The sequence below is a fragment of the Mytilus californianus genome, unplaced genomic scaffold (assembly GCF_021869535.1).
Source record: "Mytilus californianus isolate M0D057914Y unplaced genomic scaffold, xbMytCali1.0.p SCAF_7, whole genome shotgun sequence".
NCBI lineage: Eukaryota > Metazoa > Mollusca > Bivalvia > Mytilida > Mytilidae > Mytilus > Mytilus californianus.
Window position 1 is genome coordinate 112,429,412 of NW_026262723.1, and position 26,123 is coordinate 112,455,534.

Below are 26,123 nucleotides of genomic sequence, written 5' to 3' on the forward strand. Positions count from 1 at the left end.
ATTAACAGGTAGAACATTATCTTTCCGGTGTTTTTCCGGTGAGGAGCATACGATTTCTGCAAATGTGTATTTGATTACACCAAATACAACACTTTAGGTAAGAACATCCATAGAAAGAAATGATCTACAATAAGAAAACCTACTTGGCTCTCTATGCTCAGAATCAAAGTAATCAATCCTGAAAAAAAATTAGATAAACTCGGGCTATACAAAATAGACTCTGTTTTATTTGCAAAAACAGGTATTTACGAAAACATTTCATTTCTTGGAACTGAAAATGGAGAAGGGACAATGCCATGGGAGTATGGAAGAGTTTGCATTCAAAAAGTTTAACAAATTATACAGACAGGTAAGTGATACAGTGTTAATTCTTATTACGTATAATTGAATAATGAAAGAAACTGAATCCTTAAATAGAATCAATCATTCTAAATCCATACAGACGAGCTTTCTCCAAATTACTGACATCTCTATCGTCGCTGTTACAGCAATACTCAACCCAACTTTGCAAAAAAAGATTAGCTTCTATGAAGCCTGGTTTAATTTGTGGATATGCGTTAAAATACTTCTCATCAAAGGTAACCAATCCCATTGCTTTCAGTGCTTCCCTAACCTCTTCTTTGGATATCATATTATCTTTGTTAACATCTGTGATCGATACCAATACAGACATATCCTTTCTGACGGATTTCTCAAATTCTTTTCCGTCTTTTTGATATTCCTCTCTCATCTTTTTAACGAATCCATCCTCTGTCATTTTCTCTTCTCCTTTCAGGAGAAAATCTCGAAACCAATTTAAAAATTTTGTCTTGAATTCTGTGGCCTGCTCACCCTTCAGTTTGTTGCTTTCAATAAATCTATCCCTGTAACAGCCAATGCAATAAATACAACACTGATATATATATATATATATATATATATTTATTTTAACAAAACGCATTTGACTAACAGGTCGAACAACAAATGTTCTTAAACCCTGCTGACTGCCATTGGCGATTGCCAAATAAACGGATCACCGATGTAATAAATGGATCTTAATTATAAATTTAATACTAAACAGAAAACAATAAAATATACTTTTGTTAAAATATACTTTTTCACTTTTTTGGTCTTTTGGAAAATGTTGTTTGTGCTGTATTTAGACCCCTCTAACAAGAAATTTGTTTTGCATGCACACGTATAAAAATTGCGGTTTTTATCCAACGCAACCATAGGTTTGAACGTTGTTTTCAATTTAGACTTGTTTATATTTTTTCGTTTGGGCTTGTATAATATTTACCTTCGGGTTTATATGATCCGTTCATCCTATTTTGACTCCTCAAAATTCAAGAGTCTATCCTAAATTGAGGTAAATTGTATGGCTTTCCAAATACCGTTTCGATTCCTAACATCACTGAAGAGATATTAATTGTCGAAATCCGGATATGGTGTACTAAAACCTTTGCACCTTTTGTTTGCGGTATATCATCTTTTCCGCAAGTTTATTGTTTTCTGTTTAGTATTAAATTTATAATTAAGATCCATTTATTACATCGGTGATCCGTTTATTTGGCAATCGCCAATGGCAGTCAGCAGGGTTAAAGAACATTTGTTGTTCGACCTGTTAGTCAAATGCGTTTTGTTAAAATATACTTTTTCACTTTTTTGGTCTATTGGAAAATGTTGTTTGTGCTGTATTTAGACCCCTCTAACAAGAAATTTGTTTTGCATGCACACGTATAAAAATTGCGGTTTTTATCCAACGCAATCATAGGTTTGAACGTTGTTTTCAATTTAGACTTGTTTATATATATATTAAGATATACTATACTATAGTTGATAACTCATTCTCATTTTATGTCTTTGTTATATCTCAATTAAAACGATACGCACTTGCACGATTACATGTTTATTACTCCGATTAATATTACATTGATTAAAAGCATTTTTAAACTAACATTGTATTTGAAAAAAAAAATGTTTCTTTTAAACTATGTTTTTCTTTTGAACAAAAATATCTGTAAGTACATATTATCCTCCTTTAGTAATGTACATAGGACAAAAAATTAGAGAGTTATTACACTATTTGTTCTTAATTTGTTAATTTTTTTCTGCATATAAATCTACAAAAATGACATATATACACACTGTAATGCACTTTTCAGACGTCAATGATATTAAAGAGTATTCCTGATAGTCCTAAGAATATTACAATTTACAGAAAACTACAACAAAACTTAATGTTCGGACAAACCTGTATTCAATTGCATGAAGAGGTTCGTTATAAAAATATTATCTAAACGTGAATATACAGTATATAGACAAAGTTTTTTTTATTATATGTTTTTGATATATCAATACATTTTCAAAATGTCCCTTTGAACTTATTTCTTCTCCGCTTTTTCAAAAAGTTTTCTCAAAGGCTGTCACAATTGCTTCTTTATATTTCTGTCAATGACTTATTGAAAGTTTCTAATTTTCGAAAATTCATGTCTCAATTTTAAATTAATATCCGGGGGTATTTAGGCGAGAGACATTTTTCAAAAGGACTATTAGTTAAGGACTTGAATACACCCATCTAACACACGGCTATATTATATATCAGTCGAAAGCTTATTATCTGTAGTTTCTGTTTGCAGAATGTAGTTTCTGTTTTTTGTCCGGTCCTAAAAATATAGTACAGTGCAATTTCCATTAAATCGAGATTAAACATTCTAAAATATTGCTATAATGAAACAAAATGCCATATTTTAGTTTTTTTTATGATAACAATTTTCAAAATATCATATGAAACCTTTAGAACAGAACACAAATAGTTAAAAATGTTTCGCAAATTAAGAGGTTAATTGACGCTTTTGCAGTTGCCCCAAAATACCACATTCTGCAAATAAGAACCATTTTCCTTTTTTTATGTTTAGATACCACATCAATTATTGTAAATATCAGATTCAGTGAATTATAGGCAACGGACTTCCAATCTATCAACAGGCAATACTCTCAGACTGTAGTAAGGAAAGAGATATAAACAGGCAGCAACCTCAGAGTTTATTAAAGAAAGAGAATAACAAAATGCAAACTTTTTGAAGGAAATAGATTGATAATACTTTCAATTAATTTTTAAGCCAAAACAATCTTTATGGCGCCTGTTAAAACGTTTAAACCCGCTGCATTTGTTTGCACCTGTCCTACTAAGTCAGGAGCCTGTTGTTCAGTGGTTGTCGTTTGTTGATGTGGTTCATAAATGTTTCTGATTTCTCGTTTTTTATATAGAATAGATCGTTGGTTTTCCTGTTTGAATAGTTTTACACTCGTCATTTTGGGGCCCTTTTTAGCTTGCTGTTCGATGTGAGCCATTTACTTTTTACACATTGGGACTTGGATGGAGAGTTGTCTCATTGGCACTCATACCACATCTACTTATTTGTATTTATGCCAAAATTTGTTAGTTTTTCATCTTTCTATTTACAAACAATATATAACTACATTTGTGTGCAGTCATACTCTAAATATACTTACGAAAACAAATTGGCATCATCAACTGTTAAGACGTCGTCTTTGTTTAAATCAAAAGTTTTATACAGTCTTGTCCATTTCTTCATTAAATAAGCGTTCGCCATTCTACGTAAGATATAAGTCAATAATTTACAAATTGTCAACGTAGAAATTTACAGTCAAAATATTTAGCAGTAATTGTCGTTAATATAATTGCAAGATTAGAAAAAAATTGTATTGACAAACAATTTGTTCAATAAATGTAAATTCACGTGGTGTTCAGTTCGTAGAAGAACATAAATTTGTGGACACTAAATCGGTAGGAACAATAGTGTTAATACTTGGTGCATTTTGAATTATGTTCTATAATACTATCTTGTTTGTCGGTGCTATTCTTTCACAGATACTGATCTAATATATCTAAAAACAAGGTCAGGTAAGTTATATATAGAAATAATTGTTACATTAAGTAAACCTTACATTAATGCTATTGGGATCATCAGATCAGTTTTCAGTGCTTCTTTGAATGTAATTTGCATTTCCTTATAAGGTACGTTCAATATCAGATTTAAAACTTTTCCCATGAGGTCCACGGAAAACCGAGTTTTAAATGTATATGAAGTATCAATTTGCATGCACAATTACGCCGCTATTTCGTTAAGTTAGGAGAATACGATTAAAGGATAATCAATAATATTGCCAACCATAACTTTAAAAAAGAAATTACTTAACTACAACGAAAAAATACTAAACGCAGCAAATACCTTAAGTAACTTTTAATTAAAAGTTTTATAAATCTATTAAAGGGTTTTGTCAATGGAGGTTACTATTTTTTTTGTAATTTTTTTTTGAGGGGGTTTGGGGGGGGGGGGGTGGTGAAGTAAATCGTAAATGTTTTTATCAATCAATGACATACACACCTTATGGCAAATGAAACAAATTAACCATTATACAAAAAGAGGTTTTACCAGTTCCATCTTTATTCTAACCACCCACACCGAACATATTATTAAGTTAATTGATAAAATTTACAGGAATATGAATATAAAAGAAATATTTTTTCTTTGCAAATTGTAACTTTTTTTAGCTACATTTCGTAACCGTATTATTGAATAACAATTTTTTTATTCATTTTATTTTCATTGAATGATTTCTGGAACCAAATACAATGTGTGTCTATGAGACTTAAATTCGCTTTTCATAGAATTCTATTTTTTGGATTGGTAGATTGATTGTTGGCTGCTTAACATCCAGATTGGATTATAAGATCTTTTGAAACTTTTCAGATTTCTAATTTGCCCAAATCCATCAATTGCAGTTTTCAGTTATATATAAACATTTCTGTTATTATTTTATAAATGCTCTGAAATATGATATGAAGAAGAGACTTTTGTACAAAAATTTGAATTTTTCGAATTACTAAGGATTTTCTATCCCAGGGATAGATTACATAAGCTGTATTTGGCAAAACCTCTTGGAAATTTGGGTCCTCAATGCTCTTCATCTTCGTACTTTATTTGGCCGTTTTATCCTTTTCGATTTGAGCGTCACTGATTAGTCTTTTGAAGACGAAACGCGCGTCTTGCGTACAAAATTATAATTCTGGTATCTAACATGAAGTTATTAACAAAGCACTAACAGTTAAAGTGTCTCTGATGGTGAAAAAGTCGTGAAAAATTGACTATAATCTATTAACATGTATGCATTAAGAACATTGTCTTATATTATATAGCGAATAGCTTCATTTTAAAGATTATAGTCAATTTTTCCCGACTTTTTTCACCAGCAGAGACACTTTAACTGTTAGTGCTTTGTTAAACAACTTGATATGGTGCATCTAATGTGTCTTATCAGTAAATGGTTTAAATTTATAAAACCGATTGAATCAGTCATATCAGTTTCAACTTATTCATGATTCACCAATTTTGATAAATGACTAAATTTTGAAACAATAAACGGGTGTGCTTCAGATATGTTTGACATGTATTGAATATCATCATATGTATTGAAATTTATCAACAATTTCAACCAAATACACATATTATAATTACAGATATTTCAGACAATATAGTTTGATTGAAAACTATAATTAAGGAAAAAAGCAATTCTTGTTCAATCCAAATATCAAATTGTACTTTAGGGTTCACATTAGACCTGATTTGAAGTGCAATCCATTAAAATGTATATTACATCTATGATGATCATGATTGTGTCCTCCTGAATCTTCTAAAGGGCAAAGACATATATTCACATATTTTAGATATGAAGACTTACCTTCGAAAATATACTGGTAAACTTTGCTCTACAAGGAAAAAAGAAATTGTCCTGCACTAATGTTAACACCTTTTTATGAAATTATTATATTACCTTTCAGTTCAAATATATTGTTAAAACTTTCACTTAACTTTTACATGTACTAATGCGGAACGATCGACGCAAAATATAATCGTTAATATCAAAGTAGTTTACACAGACCATATTCTGATCATATTCTATGCTAAGATATTGACAAGACAGAAGTAAATATGTTAAAAGTCGTTTTAAATCAATTCATTTCACAGCTGAGGCAAATGTTCCTTCCCATTGTTGAATGGAGGTTAAATAAATGTGAACAATAAAAAAGATGTATATTTCTTAGGCATGGAGCTAGGCATTTCTGAAGTATCTTTGATAGCATTTTTTTCCTATCAAAAATGTATGCTGGTATATATGTAACTCTAGGTGTTTACCTAAAATGTTATGTATATGTAAAAGTTTAAGATTTTTTTTTTAATATTTGCCAAAAAAAAAAACATTATCCGGAAAACCATATAATGGCGTTTTGTCCTTTAATTCTTTTTTTGTGATTTTCTAACCTACCTTCTAATTGATACGTTAATCCAAACAGTGCAAGTGTGTAATGCAAACATACAAAATTCGGCTTTGGTGTATCATGTTAAAACAATACCCATAAATTATGATAATTTTCAATAATTTTAGATAAGATTATGCAAGGAAATGTGTTATTGTTTTCTATTTATCTAGCAAAATTGTATCTTTTTTTACACAAAGATGTCGATAAATAAAACTTGATACCCTGCATTTTTCATGCATTTCAATAGCATATTGTCAAATTGTTAAAAGATCAGCATTCTCCTCCTTAACAGGGAATCCGTTAGTATTGAAAGTCCCTGTCCTAAATTATTGAATTTGTCATTCTGCATTGACAATATTCAATTTATCTTGGTGTAAGTAATACGCGCTCATTCGGGCTAACGCCCTTAATGTGTATCTAATACATATTATTTTCTCGCTCGTTTCACCCCTCCGATAATAAAGTTTTTTCTTAACTAGATATCGTAGAAAACCAAACACAGTATAGGGTTGTGCGTTCGCTACAAGATCGCCTTGAATTTAACATGTTCAACATAAATATATACAATCAGCCATGCAAAAAGGCATAACATTTGTGTCAACTAATTCTGCCTCTTTAAAGGTCAAATGAAAGTTAGTCATTTCACTCTACTATGGAATGAAATGAACGAGAAAACTTTTGACGTGGTATAGTTATAATATAACTGTTCTTTATACTTATGCTTAGTTTGTACTGCAAGCCGAAAAATCCACTTTGCTCTCTGGATGTCTCTTGGTTTTTGTTTTTGTTTTTGGTTTGTTTGCTATATAATTGACGTAAATAAAACCGACAACTCCTTTTATTCAGATACATAATTTGAGTTCTGTAAATTTCTAGACGTACGTAAGAATGAAAGACGAAAATGCAGGTTTCATAAGTGGTCATCAAAGAGCGACACAATTAAAAACAAATAAAAATATAGTTATTACAGCTACAGTCATTTTTTTTTCTCTATTAAAACATATTTGATACTTTTTGCGCTATTGTCATATATCAAAAAAAATCTAACAATTCCATAAGCTTTCTGTGATTTCCCCGATTCACCATTATGATGTCATGCCACTTGCTATATGGATTCAGAAAACAAATTTACGAAATCTATGACCACACAATTGTAACTGTTCCTATCTTTATTAACAAAATTTAGCGTAAATATTTACAACTATAAAAATTAGTAACAGTGGTGGTCTATTCTGCCCGGAAAACAATGCGGACTAAATCTGTGTACAGTGCACGTGGCGGATCCAGTCTTTTTAAATTGGGGTTCCCAACCAAGGATAAAGGGAGGGGATCCAACCGTATGTCCTTATTAACAAAAGGGGGTCCAAAATCCGCCCCCCCCCCCCATCCGCCACTGTGTGTACCACTGACATTAAATTTAACAAATATGCAAATCGATACTTGTTCTGTTAGATAGAGGAATTGTTTACCCCCGATCAAGAATCTCATTAAATTGTACAGATGTGCATACGTATTAGTCTAAAATATAATCTTTCATCTTATCAAATTTGAATCTCATGATTTTTGTAAAAAGGCGGAATTACATTTCCAAAGTGATATTCAAACTTATTATTCAAAGACAAACTGACAACGCCATGGCAAAATAAAAAAAAGTCAAAATGACAAACTGTACAGATATGCTAACTTAGAATATATAGAACATACTTTATGACTTCATAACCATAGAAAGACAACGAAAGATCATATCATAAACAAAATTGTATTGAAAGGTCAATGATGAGAAAATTTTAACATTTGTTATACCTAGTACTTCATAATCTTTTTCTGAAAAGTTTTGTCGTCCTGAATATGCATGAAATGTTTGCCACTGGACGTTAAGCAACCAACAATCAATTAATCTTTTGCTCTAAAAAATTAATTAAACAATATAAGCCACAATTGTATCCATCACTTGGTGTCTGTTTAGGAGCCAGCTGAAGCACGCCTCCGGGTGCGGGATTTTCTCGCTGTGTTGAAGACCCATTGGTGGCCTTCTGCTGTTTTCTGCTCTGTGGTCGGGTTGATGTCACTTTGACACATGCATTCCCCATTTCCATTCTCAATTTTGAATAGTATAAAAAGTTGTTTTATTTAAAAGAGACTTTGAATAATAACTTTAAAACACAGTTATATTATAATTGAACGAGTTCATAAAAACTAGAAATAAAGGACTATATATATACTGGAGTAAAACCAAAAGTTTGTTCCGACACTAGACTTGTAGGCAACGGCTCAGATATACTTATTTATACTGGATAACCTATATGTGTGGTCATAAAAATTACAGACTAATTTCCTCTATGTAAACACAAGGAGATGTGGTATATTAAGAATTGCTTATGAAACAACTAAGTTCCAGGTTTGTGAGATTTGTTCCTTACCTGGTGAAATAAGTTCCTTGTCTGTGAAATATGTTCCACTGGTTATACAAGTTATCTTATATACTGAGCATTGTTATCAGTGAGCTTAAAGTTATAATTCAAGTACATTATAAAAACATGTATTATATTGATAATGTAATAAATAAAAGGTGTAAACATCCAATATGGATTCTGTGGAGTATAGCAAAATGTTTAATTACATTATCCATACAAAAATATCCAAATGACAATAATTTAATGAGGCAGATAAGCGAAGAATAAGAAAAATCCGTCAGAAATTTTTTATAGATCAATCATTTATTTATGAATATTGCAATTCAACATATGTTACTTCATATCAGAATTTGTAGATAAACTGTTATCACAGAAATATGTCTCATCCTTTTGTATTTTTGATTATGCAAATGTTGAAATTAAAATAGCAATACTTTAACATGTTTCATAAGTTATGCAAATATTCAAAGTCAATGAACCATGACTGAGGTACATGGCTAAACAATTTCCATGTAAATGAAATGTGCCAAAGCTAATACAACTGCATACCAAATACCATTGAATTATTATAAGTCGTTCCCTTTAAACAAACCTAAACACAAACATTAACTTATAAACTATGTAAAAGTTTCAAAGTCAATAAACCATGAAGAGGGGGTGAGGCTATATAATATCCATGGAAACGATATTTGCAAATGCCAATAAATTTGCATACCAAATATCGTTTACTTAACATTAGCAGTTCATCTTAAACTGATCTAATCACAAACTAATACATGTAAACTAAGCAAAAGTTTCTAAGTCGATAGACAATGACTGAGGGGGCGGGGCCAAATATTCTCCATGGTAATGAGATGTGCTAATGCTTATACAACTGAATACCAATTAACATTTGCCTACCCTAAATGGTTCCCCTTGAACTGACCTAATCACAAACTAATACATGTTAACTTAGCAAAATTCTCAAAGTGAATAGACCATGACTAAGGGAGCCAAATAATCTCCATGGAAATAAGATGTACCAATGCTAATACAACTGCATACCAAATATGATTGACCTACCACTTGTGGTTCGCCATAAACTAGACCTAATCACAAACTAATACATTGTTGACGACGCCGCCGCCGCCGACGCCGGAAACAGCATACCTATGTCTCGCTTTTTGACTCCGTCAAGGCGAGACAAAAAATGAAATAGTGTGTTTTAAATATTTATCGCAGTTGTTAATCATAGTTGTGCATTTGTTTTTTAATCATATTATCTACGTACAATATATATGCTGACTTAATTTGAATTTCTCAAAGATTTACCTTATTTTGAACGTTGTCGTGTTGTTTAAAGACTTCAATGTTGAATATTAAACTTGTCAGGTACAACTATAGAATGTTTTGCTTGATATAAAGTTAATGCATCATGTTAATCTATAACACCCGGAACTTATTTAACATTTAGTAAAAAAATTAGTTCCGGAACAAATTTTACAGTGCTGGAACATATTTTCTTAAAATATATATTCCGGGTAAAAATTTTCTGTGATATAAATTCCGGTAGAACATATTTCCTATGAAATAAGTTCCAGCGGAACAAATGTCACGCCGGAAAATTTTTTTTGTTACAAAAAATAATCTTAATAGCAAAAAATAATTCAGATATTACTTGGAACTATGAGCAGGGTCAGGAACAAACTTCTAATGTTTGTTTTGAGGTTTATTGACTATTTATACTAGACATGCTAAATGAGAGAAAGAGAAATAAAAGAAAATTATAAATTTAAAAGACGAAAATACTGTTGGCACTTTAAAAGATTATTCTTAATTGTATGTTTTCTACAAGAATTGTAAAAACAAGTATAAACATACATATACTATGATCATAAAACAAAAAGACATTTATATGTCAACATACGAACGGTCTCCCACAAAAGATTATGTCAATCCAGTATGTCAAGCTTTTAAGGGTAAGTATGATAAGGGCCTTATTCGTCATCCAACATTAAATGGTATAGTAAATAAATATGAAGATATGTACAAGTAAAACAATAACAAAAGATACAGTATCAAGCTGTATGCTTGATTAAGTTTTGGTCAAATTTGTTGATTCTCTTATGTTAATGGCCTCATAGTGAACTTAAAGTAGCTTTGCAGAACTTATCACCTTCTTTATAACCAACGACGTCTATTATGATTTGAAAAAAAATGGCGGCGAAACTACTTTGTTTTCAGGCGCTTACAATAGGTCTTATATAACAAATTATCCGTCTCACGACTCTGAGTATTTTTCATCAAAAAATAAAATCAAGAAGTCCAATAAAACCAAATAATCTGAAAAAAAGAAACATTTAATTGTTAAGGATACTCATTATTCAAATATAGAAAAAGAGGCGTGGGGCATTCCACATTGCAGTCCAACTACAATGAATAGACAAAATCTTCATCGACAACAAAAAATAACCATACATATATGTGAAGCTTTACATTTTAAGGATCATTTTTGAAAAGATGTGAGATACCGTTGGAAATATATTAATTGTGTTCTTATATGTTTAAATTTACTACGTTTCACATTTACCAGGCATGGGGCGAATTACATTGCAATGTTATGCATTATATTACAATTACTTTGACCAAACCATGCATTATATTACAATTATAATTACATGCATTTATCAAAGTAATGCATTATATTACAATTACTTTTGCAAAGTAATGCCTTGAATTACACATTACATTTGAAAATTTTATTAGTGAATAGAAAAATTAAACATTTTGAAAAACAACTACAAGTCACAAAAGATTCTAGCATATGCAGTAACTGTTCCATGAATTGAATATAAGTATACATGTAAAAAGTCTATTTAATTTGACTTTTACAATTTTTAATTATTTTAACTTAATGTTGACTTTACTTTTATAAATATATTTTTTGTTGTTTTTCTTTAAATTTTAAACGAAATATTTAATTACTGTGAATTACTTCCCTAATTATAAAATAAACATAGACCTTAATTAAAATTAACATATTCTTAATTAATCAAGAAATCTTAAATTTGGTTTAGTTAAAACTCCAACAATATGTTAAAGATGTAGTATGTGAAAAAAGTAATGACATGTAATGCCATGTAATGCATGAAATTACACAACTTTTTGCTAAAGTAATGCATTATATTACAATTACATGTAATGCACAAATTGCTGCATTACACATTACATGCAATTACTTGGAAAAATGTAATGCATTACCATGCATTACAATTACAAATTTGCATTACCCCATGCCTGCTCTCTACACTTTTCGATGCCTATTATGAACGAAAAACTTTCAGGTGGAAGCGGCCATACTTTTCTAACACAAATAAACAAGCAAACAACCAAAGAAAAAGCCAACGAACAACTCCGATATCTGTTTGAAAAAAAATAATCGATAAAAAGACATTACCCCCAATTTCCAGTTTTAATACTTTCCCCCAAAAAAAATTGGTAAATCTAAAAAAAGGTATAAGCCTTTTATAATTTTTGTTATCTACTACAATTTACATACAATTTTGAACGAATTGAACTACAAAGAGAAAACATTTTCCACTTTCATCAGCTATGAGACGGCTAGCTTTTTAGAAAAGCATAATTGAAAGGGTTATTTGCATGAGTATAGATCAATTGCTTTTCTTTCACCCAAGCCATGCATATACTCAGAGGACAAAAAGGATAAAAAACTTGAACACAAGTACAGTATAAGTAATTTTTTTGAAAATAAAATAGTTCCCTACTTTACCATCTTACTATTTTATGACGTATTAGGACCTAAATTAAATAAAATTTTTTGCAAAGTTTTAAAATATCCAGTTACCTTTAAAGAATAATGATAAGATCCGAAATAAGGTAACTTTAAACTGTGAAGGAAAACATGTATATATGATGAATCGTTCTAAACCCCAACCCTTTTACATAAGTCTTATAAAATAACCTTCTCATTATAAATTCTGATGTACGTATAGCACCTTTAACTAACAATTATAAGAAAGTTTAATTTAAGACCACTTAAATTCTAAATTCTTATTTGTAAATATATCCAGTTCTTACTTAACTTATTCTTACACTTCAGCACATTATGAATATTATTTTTTAAAATTTTATGATGACAATCCTATGAATTAGTTATAATATTAATTATTTAGTAATTATTATTGCCTAAATTCAGTCATCTGTACATAATTAAATGTTTCCTTATGTTCTATGGTGTATATAGTTGCTACAATTATACCCTATGGGTAGTGCTCCACAATTAATGGAGGAATATACAAGAAACTGAACTGAACTGATTAATCGTAGAGAGATGTACCTAAATTTATGGTACATAGTTAACAGAAAAAAGTTTCATTCTCAGTCTTATTTCAACTGTATTAATTTTAAAGACATGTCACATCCAAACGAAGTCTACGTATATGTACATGTATACGTCTTGTCTTGTCTATAGTCGGGAAATTTTCAATTCAATTCATTTCATTTGAAAACGTTAAAAATAATATAGATCTTATTCATTGCAAAACGTGACGTCCTTTTTGGATAAAACCCCTGTTTCATCTACGAGGAAAGTCCTATAATATAAGAATGCATATATAGGTGTGGTTGAACATTGATAGTAAAAAAAAGGAAAATCTGGCATCAATAGAGCGCATAATAAATTAAAAAATAATTCCCGAAATAAATGTATATAAAATATGTGTGTGACTATTGAAAGTGTATCCACATATTTACAAGACGCTGTCGCTTTTTTCACTCGTTCTTGTCCAGTAACACCGTGTATCATCGGTACAGCGGATATAGGTACTAACCAAGCGGACGTGATCGATTTTTCTTCTGACACGGTAAGAAAGTCTTTGTTGTGTTTACATAATATCAATGTGTACCTCAATCTAAACATAATTGTTGTTTTAAGAAATGATTTGGTCGTAGGTTGATGATTAGAGAAGTCTCATTATTTTCCTAAAACAAGAACACTTACTAAAACATTCGCAAATACTTGTCAAAGAAGTTGGCGCTCGTCTCATCCGATATGATTCTATATTCAATATTGCAACTCTTTTTCTGATAGAAGGCCATGCACTGTGTGTACGTAATAAGTATAGCTGTTTCAATAATTGGCATTGAAATCTTTCATACATATGTTATTTTTCGATATTTTATTCCGAAAAGAAGCGTTGTGTACAGTGTATAGCTGACCACATAAATCCTTCTGTACAGTGCATAGTTAAATGAATGTACGGTATATAGCTTTTCACCCTTCGAAGTACCTATTAAGCTGTATCCGCTGTACCGATGAGTGAGTAATAAATTCCTCAAACGAGTTTGAATAGGGAAATAGAATCTGAAGAAGGAATTTGTCATCAACATTTTAATAAGGCAATATTTGGTTTTGAATGAAGCCCGTTCTTATCTGTATTTGTTGCCGTACTTATCAAAATACGATTTTCAAATAATCAAACTCAAACAGTAAAGTTTTGTTTCTCCTTAAAATCGTTCTTCTCCAGTATTACCATGATTACAAGCCTGAACGAATTTCAATGAGAAAATAAATTCTGAATAATGAATTTGACTCCATTTTTCTGTCAGTTTTCTGTCCCAATCAAGACCGACCCCCCCCCCCCTTTTCACAAACGGGCTAAAATAATGCGTACATTGAACTCCCGTCATTTATCATATTTGGTTTTTTTCTTAACATTTTCAGGTAGTAAGATTTGGTTTTAAATCGAGCTCATGAGAAATTATGAACTTTTTGGTCTTACAGAAAACATGTTATTTCATATCAATTTAATATTGTTTTTGCAAGACTCATAATCAAGAACAGCGAGAAAGACTATTTCGCAGACTGTTGAAAGATACTCAGTCCGTTCTTACAACGAATAAGTCCTTATGCACAGATGTTAAATAAAAATAAAACAAAAACTTGCCCATAAGCCAAACCAAAGAAAGAAACCAATAAAAGCACGTACTCTACCAAGATATTAGACTTATCAAAACAAAACAAAAAATACTTTGTATGTTTATATTAAATAAAATATGATATTCGTTTATTTAATTGATGTTGGAAAGGAGAAAAAATTCACGAAGAAAAACAAAAACGAACTGATAATAGACAAACTATAAAACAATATCAATTGTTATTTCTTTTACTTTAGAACTGCAGAACGTATAATAACAAAATTAATTAAGCTGACTCATTACGCATAAACTGTATAAAAATACATTAAATGGGACTTTTGAGGTTTTTTTTCTCCATTATCGTTAAAGTCAATACACAAAGTATTTAATTACATAAATCAATTTCGAAAAAACTTTAAAATTTCGCATTATTAAATTTTTATAAAAAACACTGTTTTAATAACATAATATTCATAAGATAGATTAATAAAATATTGAATCTGAATATTCATAAGCAATAAGGATAATCCAATCAATTTTGTTGATTGGATTATTCACGGCTGAGTAGTTGTGAATCAGTGACACGTGCCCTCATTATTTTATAAAAATATTGAATATCTATTTAAGTTCGTTTTCAAAATATTCCAAAAGTTTCCACTAAAATAGACAACGTGAAAAGAATGTAAACATTTTTCCTGTGTGCATATACGATGACTTTAAAAGAGTCCTGGGTGCACTTTGTATGTCCTGAGTGCACTCAGGAGGTCCTGGACAGTGTTTAGACGTACCCGTTGATTTGCAACTGTATTTTTTCTGTTTTGGCACATACTTATATATGAACCTCATTAAATTCGATCTCAAAATAGCGAATATAAAGGAACAGATATTTTAAAGTCTTAATAAATTCCATTGAGCACAAAACTAATCCAAATTCGATTTCAATTATTTCGTGATTCTAAAATACTTTTTTTTTGTGGCAGAAATTGCAATTATGTTTTTTATCTGATATGACTTTGAAACACTGATTTAAGATTTATATTGTCCACAAACTATCATAAAATATAAGGGATAAAAAAGACGCTTTTCTATTATTTTTTTTACAAGGTTGTTAATTGTTTAATTATGTCGTAATTTGCTTGGTCAGTGGCGGATTCAGGAGCCGACATATCGCTTCCCCTTTGATTGGATAATATATCATTTTTAGCATAATTAAAATCATCATTTTTTTTATCCTGGCTACACGTGGCGTTATTTCTCCGTCTGTATAATACAGCTAGTGAATTAGTCTAAATATCCATCCAATGCATAGTAATATTTCTTTTTCATCACTTTTTTTATTCTTAAATATAAGCGTTGTCTATTTCTATCTGACAAGCACACACATGGACTTTTTCATTAGTTTAGAAAGTCCCTGGCCAACAATAGCAACAACGTCCTTTTGATGATCAATTCATTATAAAAAAAACAACTAAACTCTCTAAACTAAACTATGTGGACAGTGGGTCATCGCACACAGGTTTGTTTAACAAGACAGCTGATTGGATAAATGTGATAGATTGTCACGCCTACATTAAACTGTTGTCCAATCAAATGCCAGCAGAAACCTGTCAATAAAAAGGTTATTGCAAGCGTGGATAAGTTAGAGATTTTATTGTGTATTCGATATTTGAACAAAAAGTTAGATAATCACTATTCGTTTAGAATTAAATTGCGAAGAAAGTGTTCGTGTAACAACCCTCCCCTTTTCCCGTTTTCGCCTTCTTAATTTTACACTTTCTTTTTTAACAGAAAGTATTAAATATGAGCGTACTGCAAGTTTCTGAATTTTACAAGCATTCTATATAGCGACTTGTGATTTCCGGGAACGTCATATTTTCAAGATTTCACAGACCTCTGAAAAAGTTAGAACATACAAGTTTCATCTACCATTTGCAGAAAAAACAATACCAAATTATATTTGTAAATTGGAAGAGATTAAGAATTATAGTTTAATATCCGTACTAAAAATCGTCTGAAATATAACAAAACATATTTCTCTCTGCCTCAATGCAATCGAAAGCAAATTTTCATTTTATTCTTCATCTATTTGCAAAAGACGAAGAATTCTCTTTAAAACTGTAAATTATTAAACAGGCATACTAACTTTAAAGGATAAAATACAAGTTTGTACTACCATCCAAGGAAATAAGTGTTCCATAAAGTAACTAATCCTTAATTCACAACCGTCAAAACTCAGGACGAATTTTTGATATTTACCTGAGAGATCATAAAGGACATACATCTACCAAGAACTTATTCTAACCAAAATGGCAAAAATGAAACAATATCTATTTTTTTTTTGGTAGACGAGTAGAAAATTGAATAAGGAAATGTTATTGAAAGAGAATTAAGATATATGATAATTTTTCCAAGCAAAGTGGCAAAAACATGCATATATAGAGTTATGTAGGTGCAAAACAAAACTATATATTAATAGTCAATTTCGACTATTTAATAAAGGATTATAGGTCGAACACGACACACGATTCTTGATTTCCAATGTACATGATTTAAAACCGTGTTTTTTCTTCTACAGATTGCATTTTGAAGAACACATGCTTGGCCATGATCGTTGAATGTTCAGCGTACAATATTACATAATATTCAGGATGATTTCAACGAAAAGCAAACGAAAAAGATTTATTTTTTTAAATCCGAGCATTCCTTAAATTCAACATTTAAAACCGTTTTGTTTTACGCAAAACATATAAAATTGAGAATGACTGATGTACTTTTTATTCTCTCTAACACTTAGGATTGGTAGTCCCGACAGCTTTCTCTCCATTAGTAAGGGAGGTCCTTGGTAAGGGTAAGGGAGGTCCTATTCTTAACAGTAAGCAAACACTGAAAAGTCACAGGACAAAAAGTCACAGGACAGGAAGTGACAATTGTTTAAGTATGTAAGAGAAATATCTTGAAAAATTACTTTGTATTACATATATTCTTTTTACAGTTTATGAAATTGTTCATTAGCCTTGGTAAATGAAGATTTATTAAATTTTAATCATGCAAATGATATAATATTTCTTAGCACCATGAAGCTGTTTAGGTACCAATCCACTTTGATAGTTTGTTTACTAAACAATTATTTGTTCATTTAATACATTTGTTTACAGAGTTGGTTTATATATACAATAGTTCAAGATACATACAAAATATATTTTTTTAAATAAGTATTTTCTCTTTTTCAAAGAAAATAGTCTCAGAAACTGAATTGTGACCTTTCGTCTGTGACCTTTTGTCCACAAGCACGCATTACTTATGAGTAAAGTTGGAACAAAGGTCAATTTGGCTCTGATTCACAACAATTGTTCTCTTGTAAACATGACCTTTTTTGTCGACACGCGCTCGCCGTATCAGGCTAGAACAAACCAATGCATATCAATGTCACATGTGTCTTTTCCTCGACTGAATGTTATTAGCAATATTAATATTGGATACAATTGTAACGAAATGAATTGCATTTGATCCTAGTCCTAAGTTTAATTTTTGGTTGAATCAGTTGAACATCTAAGTGATCATTGATGTGTAATATTTGACACTGGACATTATTTTAGGAGCGATGCAATACACATAATGTATTTCTATCAATCATTTACTTCAGTTAAAGACTTTTGAATGTAACAATATGGTACAAATCGATTTGATTTACTGAATTGCATATTTCTTTTTATCGAAATGAAAATATTATAAACTGCTCCCGGTTAATATAAACATAGATGTATGTGTGCCAAATAATCATCTCCATCCAAGTTACAAAGTATAAAACAATTATAGATTAAAAATACGGCCTCAACACGGAGCTTTGTCTCACACCGAACAGCAAGCTATAAGGGTCCCCAAAATGACTAGTGTAAAACAATTCAAAATGGAAAAACAAAGGTATAATCTATAAGTACAGTCATTTCGCTACGTTATTCTATAGCTTTTTGGTCAATTTCGAAAAAGCAAGTAAGCATCTCACTGTTTTTTAAATGAGAAGTAACGCTGGTGTTATAAAAAAAATCTGATACGAAACAGAAATATAAACCGTACACAAGATTTTATCAATCGTTGTTTGATATTTTTCTATAAGATTTATTCTTGTATTAGTTCTTGCTAAAAAAACTTGATGATAAAAAAAATCAAGAGAGGTATCGAAATCGGTCTTTATAGGTACCTAATGGTAAATATAAACTGTCAACTAAATTCTTAAAATATTCTTTATTCTTGTTGCATTTTTTTTGAAAAAATAATGTTTTATTTGTCAATGTAATAATTTTACCCGGTAAATCCTTATATAAGATAAAACATGGAACTTTATTCATTTTACGTCCATAGATAAAACATCATAAGCGTTGCATGGGTAATTATTTAGATAGTTTATGACAACCCGTTTCGGTTGACTGCTTAGATAATCCGTTTATTGAAATGTAAATAACTTTCACCAAGCAACTGTCATCTGTATAATATTTAAAAATTTAAAGTAAATTAGATACTTAGAATATATTTTTCTTGACAAATTGTATATGAATCAGAACTATTATTTAACATTAGAAACAAAAAATGTTTAAGAAAATTTCAGAACATCTTTGGGATATATTACTTATCATTATATCTTTACGGGCGGCATATCCAACTAAGTCAGACATCACGTGACTTTTGTGACGTATACTAGCCGCCATTTTGTATTATATTGCCCCATATAAAATGCATAGGTGCTTCAATAAAGTTTAGTTTTCTCATGAACCTGACCCGTTTTCTAACTTTTGCAAATCAATCCTTGATATTCAAACATATTTCTATCAAACAATGTTGGTCCTAACAGTTTAAATTTTGATTAAATTCTGTCACTGGAGAATCGTAAAAACATGTACTTTTTCTCGTTATTTCTCCGTTGACTCAATGCTAAATGTACCGATACCCATGTCTACTTGTATAAAAAATAAAGAAATTCCGTTAATAAAAATAAAACTTTGCAAATCGATTAAGTATATTCAAACATATATCTGGCGAAAAATACTATTTAAAACAGTTTAATTTCTGGGCAATTTCGGTCAAAAATCGATTCAAAAAAGTGAATATTTCGGGATTTTTCAAAATGGCGGATGATGTATATGGAAATGTTGCATCAAATCGAGGATTTGTATAGTAAGACTTTCCTTGATTTAATTTAATTTTCATGTAGAATCTCTGATGTTTCTGTTATTTTCTTTGGTGATATTTCGATATGATTGATTTCAAAATTTGTTGATTAAAAAAATATTATTTTAAGTGTGACACGGGAACATTTTATTTTGACAGATATCCAGGATATACTGTTACCAGAAAATAGTTAACAATAAAATTTATAATAAAATTTTTTCTCTTCTTTTTTTAAAAGTTTTTTTTCCTGTTTTCTGTTTAATTTATCTTTCTTTAGAAATATATTTATACATTCCTTTTAGAACAAAAAAATATTTACGTCCCAAGAGAGAAAAAAATCCCAACAATTATTATAGATAAATATTCCATACCTTCAAAATCCCATCACTTGACGAACAGGTGAACTCTGACTTTGGATGTAATGTTACATAACAATATATTGTCAGGTAGACGTGCAAACCAAAAGCAACCAGGTGACATTAAACATCCTGTGTGAACATGTATTACCAGAGTTTAAATTTTGTGATATACAAAAGTTTTCATAACTGTATAAATAAATATCTTCTCTTCCCCGTGTCAAACCAGAAGAAGTATGTATCATAATAAACTTTAAGAAAATATGAATATTATAAAAAAAAATCTTTAAAAAAATAATTTTTGCTTTAAAAGATAATCAAACTAATATTTATGTTTCTATAATTATTTTAAAGAAATATTTTGATTCAAATTTTAATTTAAATGGATTTTGTATTATTTCGTAAAAAATTAAACGAGATTTCATTGAATATGATTTTATTATTTATTTTTTTAATTCAATATTTTAAGCAAAATCCAGGCATTCAATAAATCGATATAAAGTTAAACTTGTGTAAAAAAATTTGTTATTGTATACATTTCTACAGAGACATATAATACAATTGCTCTGATTTCAACAACATTATATACCCGACAATATTTATCGACAGAGTTATCGGTCCTGAATAGGACTGATATAGTTGGGTATGGAATGAATAAATACAGGACTACTTTATGTCAGAAAGCACGACTGCAAAGTTTTAATGACAAACACATTTCCCGGTTAAGACAACTAATCTTTTCTTATATAACCAATTAAATGTTAAAAATTCTATCGGGAAAAAATGAATTGTACGTTTGCATACGTTATTTAATGAAATAGATATACAGTATTACATTAAAAGACCACAAAAGAATATCCTCCTAGCTATGCCGATTTTATTCATAAAGGGGAGTAACCCCTGATAAACACAGATAAAGTGTCGCTCGTTTTATTTAAAATATTTAAAATCTTAACACGACTGAACACGATCTTACAGCAACTAAACAGATTTTTTACCTTTGGTCTTATTTTATCTAAACGTGATCTAATCAAGTCTTATTTGAACGCTAGAAGAATCTGTCTTGTTTATCTTGACCCGACTGATATGACTGAACACGATATATCGGAACAGAGTCTGAAAGTCTAAACCGGTCTTAACGTTTTTCCCTAGCAGTAAATCAAGGCGATTAAGACTTGATCAGACCAAAATGACCGTTTCAGACTTAAATCTTGCTACTATTGGCCGTCTAAACTACCTATCAAAAACGAAGAGGTGGAAGAGGGCCAGAAGATCCTCCCTATGCCAAAAAACAGAAATGGACCTCTTCTGGCTCACTACCGAAGAACAAAAAAACACGCCCCTGTTTCTTGTTGAAGACTGATTTACCGGGTACGTCTAAACACCACCTAGGCCGCCTTGGTGCACTAAGCTCTGAAAACTGCACTAATCCCATGATGGAACAGTCATATAAGTACCAAGGTCATTCAGTATGATAATGTTGTAAATAAAGAGCATATATTTAAATTTTGGTGTAAATGTATTTAGAAATGAAAGAGTTATTAACATTTTACATGGCACGCGCCGACTTTTGTATAATGTGTCCAGTTATCATAGTGTTGATTGAATCCACCGAAGCTTGACGAGTTCATATAAACCAATACCAATATCTTTATTCCCATAACCATTGCAGATACATAGGTACAGAGAGAGTGCAAAATATGTACATGAATATGCATCTATTTACAAAACATATATACAATACAGTGGTTTCCAAATAATATACATTTTAGCTAGGAGGACCCACATGTTTATTTATACACTTTATAAACTTACATAATCTTTTTAGCTCTGAATTTTTGTTTAATTTGCTCATCAATTTTCTAAACTTTAGTGTATTAACATAAGCCAAATAGTACTTATCAAGGTATAATTTTCTACTGTCGTTAAAAAGTGGACATTCTAGCAGATAATGAAATTCGTCTCCAATGCTACCAATATTACAAAGATGACATTTTCTATCATTTCTATTAACATTATTCCACCTCCCTGTCTCTATTGAGAGTCTGTAGTTTGTGGTTCTATATCTACATAAAATAATACTTTCGTGCATATCCAACATATCAAAATATTTTTTTTCAAAATTTAATTCTAACTTAAAAATTCTATAATCTACTGATTATGTAGACTCTTGAAATTGTGTATTCCACAACTGTTTGTATTGGTCTTGTAATCGCAACTTTAGTGCATTTTTTAATCATATATCATTACCAAAACATTGAGAAATTCAAATATTTGAAAAACCACATTCATCCAATATATTTTTAACTTCACTCACAAAAAATGTACATACATTATTAACAGTAAATAGTGTTTTTAATAGTGTATATGCGATAGAAGATAACTTAGTCTCTTTAGCAGATACTAATTTACACCAATAAGATACTATTTTTAATTTAAATGATATCTACCAAGTTCTCCGTATACCATATAGCTAGGTGTGGAATTTTCAGTTTCAAAAGAAGTTTACAGAATTTCTGATGGATTCTTTCTATAATTTCAACATCACCATGCCCCCAAATTTCACATCCATACAAAAGTATGGGTTTCACAACTTTATAGAAAAGATCTAAGTGACACTGAGTGGAAAGATTATGTATGCGGCCTGATTTCAACACCTTAAACATAGCTTGTGTGGCTTTTTCTGCTAGGTGTTTCTGTGCTATTTTAGTATTACCAGTTCTAGATAATAATATGCCCAAATAGTTAAATTCTTTTAATATTTTCAATGTCAGTGCCGTCTATAGCTATATAAAAATGTAAATTTGACGGCATTCTGCCTCTAGAAAAAATCATCACTTTAGTTAACTTTAAGCTTCCAAATATACAGTATTCACTGAAAGAATCCAGCTGTTTCTGTAAATCATCAGCACTTTCTGCCAATAGTACTATGTCGTCTGAACTAAGGATATGAATGGAAAGGTTAAATATGCACCAAGATCGTAAATTAAGATTGATTATTATAATGTAAAAAAATATGTTCAAAGTTGGTTCGAAAATCTTAAGAGATTTAAAAGTTATCATAAAAAAGAAGATGTGGTATGATTGCCAATGAGACAACTCTCCACAAGAGACCAAATGACACAGAAATTAACAACTATAGGTCACCGTACGGCCTTCAACAATGAGCAAAGTCCATACCGCACAGTCAGCTATAAAAGGCCCCGAATGACAATGTAAAACAATTCAAACGAAAAAACTAACGGCCTAATTTATGTACAAAAAATGAACAAAAAACAAATATGTAACACATAAACAAACGACAACCACTGAATTACAGGCTCCTGACTTGGGACAGGCACATACATACAGAATGTGGAGTTAAACATACTAGCGGGATCGCAACCCTCCCCCTAACCTGGGACAGTGGTGTAACTACAACATAAGAACGAACTATAAAAATCAGTTGAAAGAGGCTTAACTCATCAGATGGATAAAATACAAATACTACAAATACAAGTTAACATTTTTACGGGGCACGCGCTCTTCTTGTGTAATGTCTGATCACCTTGAAAATTAATCCAACCAATCTTTAACTGGTAAATTATGTTTCCTTGTTGCTAAGTAGTAATGATAAAAGGGCTGTTGATCTTTTCTTTGATGCTTTGTTAGAAAAAATATATTTGGAAAAAGTGATTGTTTAATTGCGCTATTTGAAATAAAAACAGTGAAACAATAGAAATTGGCTTTTACTCAAAGACATATCTGATTTACCTATGGCGTTTTTGTCGTTTGGTTGCTGTCAAATTGAAGTTTATTCCACATCTCCTATAGTTTGAGTTCTGTTTGATTACTTTTTATTACCGTCTCCTCGGAGACGGTATTAAGAGTTGAACGATGGACAGTCTGCGGGCTGAAGGCTTTCTTACTACCTAATTGGAAGATATTACTGACGCTGTCATAATTAAATTTCGTTCATTGGTTGGGACAATTCAAACCTAGTAAATGTCTTTTAATCCCGTAGAGTGTCGGATCTGAACTCTTTATTTTAGTAAATAGATTTGCCTGGTTACCAATCATGCATATCGGTACACAGGTAACACTTATCTATAAATAGCCAAATCTCCTGAAGATTTGTAAACACACACGTGATTATTTCATGTTACGTACATTTTATACGTGAAAACATAAGAAAACTTTTAGGAAAATGCCTTTTTCTTAGGTTATATTTATTTATACTCAGTAAGATTTGATTTGATTTGATTTTTGGTGTTTTAACGCCACTTTTAAGCACCGCTTTTGGGCTATTTCGTGGCGGCCAGTTTTTATTGGTGGAGGAAGCCGGAGCGCCCGGAGAAAAACACCGACCTTCGATAGGAAAACTGACAATCCTAGTCAATTAAGATTGGAGTCGAGTGCAACCGCACGAGCGGGGTTCGAACTCACAACCTCAGTGTTGACTGGCTAGTGATTACAGTAGTAACTACTTAGACCACTCGGCCACCGAGGCCCCCTACTCAGTAAGATAATCTAAAGGCAACACAAACATTTTAAAACGGAGATATCAAATTATTTCTGTTCGATTAATATTAATTTACACAAGAATTTTTATCTCAGGGGGCGGGGGCGGCGGCGGCGGCACTTCGACCTTTCTATGGCAGAGGTGAGCAGCTGAGACATCCAATACCCCACCCTTTATATATAGGTGAGGTGCTTATCTGGATTTCGACAATTAATGTCTCTTCAGTGATGTTAGGAATCGAAACGGTATTTGGAAGGCCATATAATTTACCTCAATTTAGGATAGACTCTTGTATTTTGAAAGAGTCAAAATAGGATGAACGGATCATATAAGTCCGAAGGCAAATATAATACAAGCCCAAACGAAAAAATATAAACAAGTCTAAATTGAAAACAACGTTCAAACCTATGATTGCGTTGGATAAAAACCGCAATTTTTATACGTGTGCATGCAAAACAAATTCCTTGGTAGAGGGGTATAAATACAGCACAAACAACATTTTCCAAAAGACCAAATGAGTGAAAAAGTATATTTTAACAAAACGCATTTGACTATATATATTGAATGATAAAAGAACATACATGCAGTTACCCTAGCTATCATATATTTTTTACAATAAGTATATATACCTACACATAGCTATCATTGTTACGCTATTTCATGGGGAGATACTAGTAAATAGATTTGACAAATATCTTAAACATTTACGAAAGTGATTTTAGAGACATATATACACAATCTCTGGTGATTTTAATTGCATCTGTAAAAAAATATCGACATCTGATTAGTTTCAGATTCAATCATCAACCTTGTCTTATATTTCACCTAATTTCTCGACCTCATGCAATTTCATGAAGCTTCAAACAGTGACCTATCCCAGCGACTCATCCTTTCCACTCATTACATAATAAGTGCCCCCACACACACCCCAAGATCGTTTGGCTGAGTTGGATGTTGTCTAGATCTACCTAGCTAGCTCTTCCTAGCAAGATATAGCAGAGGTTGAAGAACAGAAGACTAAAAATATATCTAAAAGGGAATAAAAGAAGAGCAAAAAACTACTCTCAGACGATGTATGCTAACATATTTTAAGCAATGTTTAATTTCTATGAATGATTTTAAAGGAGATGTGAAGTATACATAATTAATTTAGACAGCAACCCAATTAAGCAACAAACAAAACGTGACAATTTACTTCTAAAGTTCAATCTACGGTCTTCTTCAATGGACATGTCATTACAACATTTTAAAGTTTTTTATCCTCCCAAGTCTAACTATAATATATAGAACAGTTGTGAATATGTGAGCCAAAATTAGTTCCTGTGAAAAAAGTTCCAGTGGAACAAATATCACAGTAAATATATTCTGGGAGAACTTTTTTCACAGATAATTTCTATATGATTTGTTCCATCTCTATAAAATAAGTTCCACAATTTACCTGGTGAAAT

General features: G+C 30.8%; 1 protein-coding gene across 1 annotated transcript; it reads right to left on the minus strand.

The window, feature by feature from the left end:
- Positions 1-205: 205 nt before the first annotated feature.
- LOC127708020 (sarcoplasmic calcium-binding protein-like) lies at positions 206-26,123 on the minus strand. Its single transcript, XM_052212817.1, has 4 exons — positions 26,114-26,123; positions 5,746-5,773; positions 3,496-3,597; positions 206-863 (listed from the first exon to the last, which is right to left on the minus strand). Exons 3-4 carry the CDS (start codon positions 3,594-3,596, stop codon positions 410-412), a joined length of 555 nt encoding a protein of 184 aa, XP_052068777.1. The 5' UTR covers position 3,597; positions 5,746-5,773; positions 26,114-26,123; the 3' UTR covers positions 206-409.